We start from the raw sequence: 7,371 nt of genomic DNA on the forward strand, positions 1-7,371 counted from the left end.
GAGTTAAATTCACCGATTCCTGTCCACTTTAGTTCACTGATTCCTAAGATATCGATGTTCAGTCTTGCCATCTCATTTTTTACCACGTCAAGCTTACCTTGATTCATAGATCTTACATTCCAGGTTCCTATGCAGTATTGTTCTTTGCAGCATCGGACTTTCCTTTCACCATCAGACACATCCACAACTGAGCGTCCTTTCGGCTTTGGCCCAGCCGCTTCACTCTTTCTGGGGTTACTTGTACTTGCCCTCTGCTCTTCCCCAGTAGCATATTGGACACCTTCCGACCTGAGGGGCTCATCTTCCAGCATCATATCTTTTAGCCTTTTGATACTGTCCACGGGGTTTTCTTGGCAAAGATACTGGAGTGGGTTGCCATTACCTTCTCCAGGGGATCACGCTTGGTCTGAGTTCTCTGCTGTGGCCTGTCCGTCTTGGGTGGCCCTCCACGCCATAGCCCGCAGCCTCATCGAACCACACAAGCCCCCTCGCCACGACAAGACAGTGATCCATGAGGGGGCATGAGGGTACTCTAAACATGTCAGTGTAAAATGGGTTCTAGACCTCAAATAAAGCCCACCATCACATACTGGCCAGAGGAGGAGGAGATTGGATTCATACCCTGCCCTTCACTGCCCAAAGGAGTCTCAGAGCGGCTTACAAAACTCCTTTCCCTTCCCCTCCCCAGAACAGACACCCGGTGAGGTAGGTGGGGCTGAGAGAGCTCTCCCGAGAACTGTCCTTCAGAGAACAGCTCTGAAAGAACTTAATCGGGAATCAAACCCAGTTTTTCCAGATTAGAATCCACGCTTCTAACCACTACACAAAACTGGCTCTCAGAACCCAGCTAAGGGAAATGACCTCTCAATCTACAGCCTCTCATTCATAGCTGCTAGCTTGGATTTTGATGCTGGCTGAAGTAAACCACCTGGGCTGGGGTTGTCCTCTGTTGGCAATACGGGTCTTTTGACAGAGATGAAGTGCTACCACAATCTGGAAGGTGGAAGGAAGTACAGAGAGCCCAAACAGAATATAAATCAGAAAATGCTTTTCTTTAAAAGTGAATAAGACACACATCAGGGTTGGACGAATGAGCAAATCTAGGTGAGAGGGTTATTCCAGGCACCAAAAATATGAGTCAACTTGCTTGGGCAGAAGAACAGGGAGGATGGAATGTGGGAAAAGAAGGAGGGAGAGAGGGAGATCAATAGCTGAAGACACAATGGAGTGTTTAGCATGGATGCCCGGATGGCTGGGCAACAAAAAAATTGAAATATGGGGGAAAGTAGGACACCATGCAGGGCTGCCAGCTCTGAGTTGTGGCATTCGCGAAATTCCTGGAAATTTGGGGGTGGAGCCAGGGGAGGGTGATGGGAGGGGCCTCAGCGGGGTACAGGGCTGTATAGCCCGCCCTCCAAAGCAGCCATTTTCTCCAGGGGGGTTGAGCGCTATAGTCTGGAGATGAGCTGGAATTCCGGGAGATCTCCACCCCCTCCCACCTGGAAGATGGCAACCCCAACTCCATGTCATGCGCCGAACAGATCCTTGCCGTGGGAAGGGTTGTGTCCCCAGTTATTACAGGGCCACCAAATGGGCTCTATAAATCCTTATTTCTGGGTGTGGAAACAAAGGCCTGTTTTGTGCACAGACTGTGCCAGTGAGGTAGAAGATGATGGTCCTCCAAAAGGGAGGGGTCAGAAGGAAACAGGGCTTGGAGGTGGCTGGTGCCAAGTAGAGGAATAGGGTTGCCAACTCCCAGGTAGTAGCTGGAGATCTCCCGCTATCACAACTGATCCTCAGCCAACAGAGATCAGTTCACCTAGAGAAAATGACCACTTTGGAAGGTGGACTCTCTGGCATTAGACCCACTGAAGCTCCTTCCCTTCCCAAACCCTGCCCTTTTAGGCTCCACCCCCAAAACCACCAGGTATTTTCCAACCTGGAGCCAGCAACCCTATATGGGCATGACTGCTGGGTCAAGTAATGGCTGTTGGGTACGTTTGGCTTAAGTGATTCATTTATTTATTTATGTGTTTAATTTGTATCCCGCCCGCCCTGCCAAGGCAGGCTCAGGGCGGCTTACAGAATGTATGTTAAAACAGCAGAATATGTTAAAACACAAGATTTAAATAAAACCACCACATATAAAGTAAAATACATCATAAGGTGCTAGTACAATCATAAATGATGGCGGCATTCTCTCGGCATCCAAGTAGTCAGCTACCACCAGAGTCTGGGTTTTTGCCAGGCTGTTGGTTCCTAAGTTGGTGCTGCTACTGGGGGCAGGGCCTCAATATTGGGAAGGCAGCACCCTAATCGAAGGCCTTGTGGAGGAACTCCGTTTTACAGGCCCTGCGGAACTGTAAAAGGCGGTGGACGGGGAGGATCTCTTAGGGACAGCAGGAAGTGTGGTTTAGAGGCAAAAGGCCAGCTAAGGAAGTGACTGCTGGTGCCTCGTTGTCACCTGAAAGCACCCGGGTACCGGTTTCTGGGGGACAGTTTCAGGAGGGCAGCCATGCTGGTCTGCGGTAGAAGAGACAGACCAGCAGGATTTTCGGGATATCAGCTTTCGAGTGTCAGAGCTCCCTTTGTCAGATATCAAGCCTGCCAGATCTCTGACTGGTCCCCTAAGCCTCTTTCCTGTCCTCTGTCCCTTTCTTGACTTGCTCACAGTGACTGGTTCCCTGCCTGCCCCATTCCACCTGCCTCTGAGCATGTTCAGTGCTAGTAGGAAACAGGGTAGCCATGAATAGAGATAAGTGCAAAGTCCCACACATAGGTACAAAAAAATCAAAGGCACAGATATAGAATGGGAGGGACTTGGCTTGATAGCAGCAAATGTGAAAGGGTGTTCTGGTTGATCACAAGCTAAAGATGGACTTCCGGTTGGGTGGAAAATGGCACAGACGCTTACTGTGGAGCTCCGAGGACCTTAAGGTTTTTTTAAAATATAAGCTTTTATTCTGTTTCCTTGTCAATAGCATTTACCATATAGTTTATCTAGCTTATCAAGAACAAGATGTTTGTTTAGCTTGCTAAACATGAGCCTGCAGTGCGATGTGACTGCAAAGAAGGCTAATGCAATCTTAGGATGCATTCACAGAAGCATTGTGCCCAGATCATGGGAGGTGGTCGTTCCGCTCTATTCTGCTATGGTGAGGCCTCACCTGGAGTACTGTGTCCAGTTTTGGGCACCACATTTTAGGAAGGATGTTGACAAGCTTGAGCATGTCCAGAAGAGGGCAACGAGGATGGTGAGAGGATTGGAATCCAAGTCTTACGAGGAAAGGCTGAAAGAGTTGGGTCTGTTTAGCCTGGGAAAGAGAAGGCTTAGAGGGGACATGATTGCAGTCTTCAAGTATCTGAAGGGCTGTCATGTAGAAGATGGAGCAGATCTATTCTCTCTTGCTCCGGATGGCAAGGCTAGATCTAACGGGAGGAAATTACAAGGGAGTCGTTGCCGGCTAAATATCAGGAGAAACTTCCTAACTGTCAGAGCGGTTGAGCAGTGGAACAGACTGCCTCGGGAGGGGGTGGATGCTCCTTTGCTGGACATTTTCAAGCAGAGGCTGGACGACCATCTTTTGGGTATGTTGTAGGGCTCTCTTTCGGCTGTGCTCCTGCAAAGTGCAGGGGGTTGGACTAGATGACCTGCATGGTCCCAGTTCCCACTCTCACGTTCCCTGATTCTATGAATGGGCTGCCAGGAGGTGCCCAGAACAGGTAGAAGGTTGCAGATGAGAAGGAGAACTGAACTGAAAGCACTTTTAATTCTCTCTGTGTTTTGCTTCCCACAGTTTGAATTCAAAGCCAAAAACATAAAGAAGAAAAAGGTGAACCTGATGGTGTCTGTGGATGGTGTGAAGGTAGTGCTGAAGAAGAAGAAGAAGAAGAAGAAGGTGAGTTCTTGATTTCTCACACTACATGTGGATTTTTTCTGTAGAGAGTGGATGGAGGGCTTTAGGACCATCCCTCTGGGGATTCTGTGTTTGAACTGATCGCCTTGCAGCCCTTCCTGTTTTTGTGTGTGGGGGGGGGGAGTGTGTGTGCCCCCATATGCTGAAGGGACCTCAGCCTCCCCTTCACCTCATTCTGTAGCACGGCCATTATTGCACGGCTCATGTTGCAGTGTTTGTTTACGGTTGTGTCCTTTTGCAACTTGCTCCTATTTATTTAAGGGGGGGTCCCAACAAAAACCCCAAATGTTAAGAAAAACACCTTACAACTTGTACAAAAATTGAGGGGCAGATTACAAAGATATACTGTTACAAAAATAAAGGTATAATTTCCATCTTCTCGGATATGAAACTACATTAAAGAAAAACAGTTGCAAGGATCAGTTTGTAGATCTGAGTTCTGATAGCCAATAATCTATTAAAGGTTTTCATGCATTGACAAAAATATGTTTCCCTGGTCTGCCAATCCCATAAGCGAACTTATTGACTCAGTTTAGACGTTTTAGCAATTTGCTGTGCCTTCTGAACCCATTCTTTAATTGCAGATTTTTAAAATCAGTTCTTAGGATGATCATCTTTGCAGCTGTTAATGCATCTGCAAGCACTGGTTGATTGTTTATAGAAAGATAATCTAATAATATTGCTTTAGAGTGTTTATCCCAGTCTTTTTTTTTTCTCCTTTAAGATTTTTACTCCTGTATTAATTATCCTGCACTCATCTGAGCTACCCAATCTCGTCAGATCTTGGAAGCTAAGCAGGGTTGGTCCTGGTTGATACTTGGATGGGAGACCACCCGGGAAGTCCAGGGTCGCTACGCAGAGGCAGGCAAACCTCTGAATGTCTCTTGCCTTAAAACCCCTCTGAGGTCGCAATAAGCTGGCTGCCACTTGAGGGCACTTTTCACCACCAGTAGTTATCCCTGCAAACACATGGTTACCCTGATTGTGTATGTGTGCCTTCAGTATGAATCTTGGTCTCTTAAATGCAGGCAGACTAAACAAACCTATATATCTAATTCCCAAGGCGCCCCCCACGTGCGGATATCTAAATCCGCACATCGGGGGCACCTGGGGGGCAGGGAGATTTTCCTGCACATTTGGGGCAATCCCCAGATGTGCAGAAAAGTCTGAAAACTTGGGGAAAATATGCGGGGGATATTTAACCCCCCCCCCAAAAAAAGTAAAAGAGCATTCCCTGCGCAGGCCACCACCAGGGAGGGGGAAGGGGCGGGAGAAGGCTTGGCCAGCGGGCGGCTGTAAGACGCTCAGCCCTTGCTGCCACCCAGGGGGGAGGGAGAAAGTTTGGCAGGCCGGACAGGCCTTGATGCCACCAGGGGGGAGAGAGGGAGAAAGTTCGGCGGGCCAACAAGGCCTCGCCTCCGCTGCTGGGGGAGGAAGGAGAAAGCTTGGTGGGCCGGCGAGGCCTCACTGCCGCCACTAGGGGAGGGGGGAGGGAGAAAGCTTGGCAAGCCGAGTTCAGGCATCGCCGCCGGTGCTGGGGGGGGAGGAGGGAGAAGGCTTAGAGGGGAGCTGGCCTCGTCATGGGTGCTGGGACACTAGGGGAGGGGGGAGGGAGAAAGCTTGGCAAGCCGAGTTCAGGCATCGCCGCCGGTGCTGGGGGGGGAGGAGGGAGAAGGCTTAGAGGGGCGCTGGCCTCGTCATGGGTGCTGAGGACAGGGGGGGTAGGGGAGAAGGCTCACCTGCGGCTGTTCCCTTCTCTTCCCGTGGAGCTTCTCCCCCCCCCCCACGAGTATCGCGGGTCCCCCTTCTTGTTCTTACTAATTTCCCCTTATTATGATACAGGTTTAAACCCGAGTAGCCTTGTTCATTTTTCCCTTAGGTTTTCTATGGATCCCTAATATGCAGGCAAATCCGAATGCCTAGAATTGTTCTGCAAGTGTTAACATTCCAGCTTCATAAGTTTCTGAATCAGGGCCTTCCTCTCTTTGGCAGCCCCCACTTTTGTGGCCAAGAGCTGGTTTTCTGGATGTTTCCAGACTCCAGAACTCCAAGATAGACCTTCTGGTGTAAAAGATAGTTTCAGGTGGGTTAACAATGTTGGTAATCAAAAGAGCAAGATTCAAGCGCCGCAGCAACTTGAAGACCAACAAGTTTTCCAGGGTATTTCCAGGAGCCAGCTTGGTGTCGTGGTTCGATTCTGCACTTGGAGCCGGCTGGGTGACCTTGGGCCAGTCACAGCACTCTCAGCCTAAAAATAAGCATAGCTAGCCACCTGGTTGTGCCAAAAAAGAGCTACGGCTTCAGGCAGCCAATCAATCCTTTGAGATCTCCTGGCTGTCCCCCCCTCCCCGGGGGTGGGATATAAGCTGTTGAGAGTCAACGCCGGGGGAAAGAGAAAGAGAATAAAAGAGAAAGTGGTTTCTCGGTAGTAAAACCTGTAACCCCTTTCAAATCCCAGTTGCAGAATAATGTCCACATGAGCACACATGAGGCTGCCTTATCCTGAGTCAGGCTCTGGGTCCATCCGGGTCAGGACTCTGCGTCTGCTCGGGCTGGCAGCCGCTCTCCCTCCAGGGCCTCAGGGCAGAGAGAGGCCCCCTGCCGCATCACCCCCTGCCACGGGTCCTTTCGACTGGAGATGCCCCTGGGGAGTGAACCTGGGACCTTCTTCAAGCCAAGCAGAGGCGCTTTCCCTGAGCCACGGCCCCTGCCCAAAGGAAAGGAGATCGATACTACCAGTTGTCATCAAATAGTTCAGGTATCAGGTTGCAATTTATTGTATATGGCCAAAGGCTGTTACAGTATAACAAAAACAACTGCCAAGGCAGTGATAAATAAAGCAAAAATAAAAGCACAATAAAATTGAAAGCAGTGTTAAAATTTCTGGGGCCAAAACAACATATTAATTACTGAGCAAAAATTTATCATGGATTTTCTTAGCGGCCAGTGCTTCTAGAGACACAGCATAAGTTAACACACTGGTTATTGTCAGAATGAAGATGATGAAGATGGTTATCCTAACTGAATTTTGCAAGTTTTATGTGAATTGAGTTCTCTGTGTTTATCAGAATGCTGTTCAAACGTGCTTCGGCAGGATTTCCTTTTCCCAGTATGCAAGTTGTGCTGGTTTTTGTCATGCCTGACTCTTGTGCTTTTGACCCATGCCTCCCTGACAGAGGTCTGTTCGTCTGGGATGGGGCTGTAGCCTAAGATAAAAGATGCCTGGGCGTTTCCTGGATTGAGTCCTCTTCAGCCCTTTTTGTGTTGTGGATAGACTCCGTAGGGTTGCCAGCCTTTAGGTAGGGCCTGAAGATTTCTTGGGATTACAGATGATCTCCAGCTACAAAAATCCGGTCCCCTGGAGAAAATGGCTGCTTTAGAGGAGGGGACGCTGTGGCATTATACCCCGCTGAGGTTACCCCCAAATTCCCCAACCCAGAACTGGCAACCCTAG

At 49.3% G+C, this 7,371-nt stretch overlaps 1 protein-coding gene across 1 annotated transcript in view; it reads left to right on the top strand.

The window, feature by feature from the left end:
- The window catches only part of NOS1AP (nitric oxide synthase 1 adaptor protein), a 79,787-nt gene that overhangs the window by 55,095 nt on the left and 17,321 nt on the right, over positions 1-7,371 (top strand). The window contains exon 3 of the mRNA XM_015412008.1: positions 3,798-3,899. Within this exon, the coding sequence (XP_015267494.1) occupies positions 3,798-3,899 (102 nt within the window). The remainder of the gene's footprint in view (positions 1-3,797; positions 3,900-7,371) is intronic.

The sequence above is a fragment of the Gekko japonicus genome, unplaced genomic scaffold, assembly GCF_001447785.1.
Source record: "Gekko japonicus isolate JY-2015 unplaced genomic scaffold, Gekko_japonicus_V1.1 scaffold844, whole genome shotgun sequence".
Taxonomy (NCBI): Eukaryota; Metazoa; Chordata; class Lepidosauria; order Squamata; family Gekkonidae; genus Gekko; species Gekko japonicus.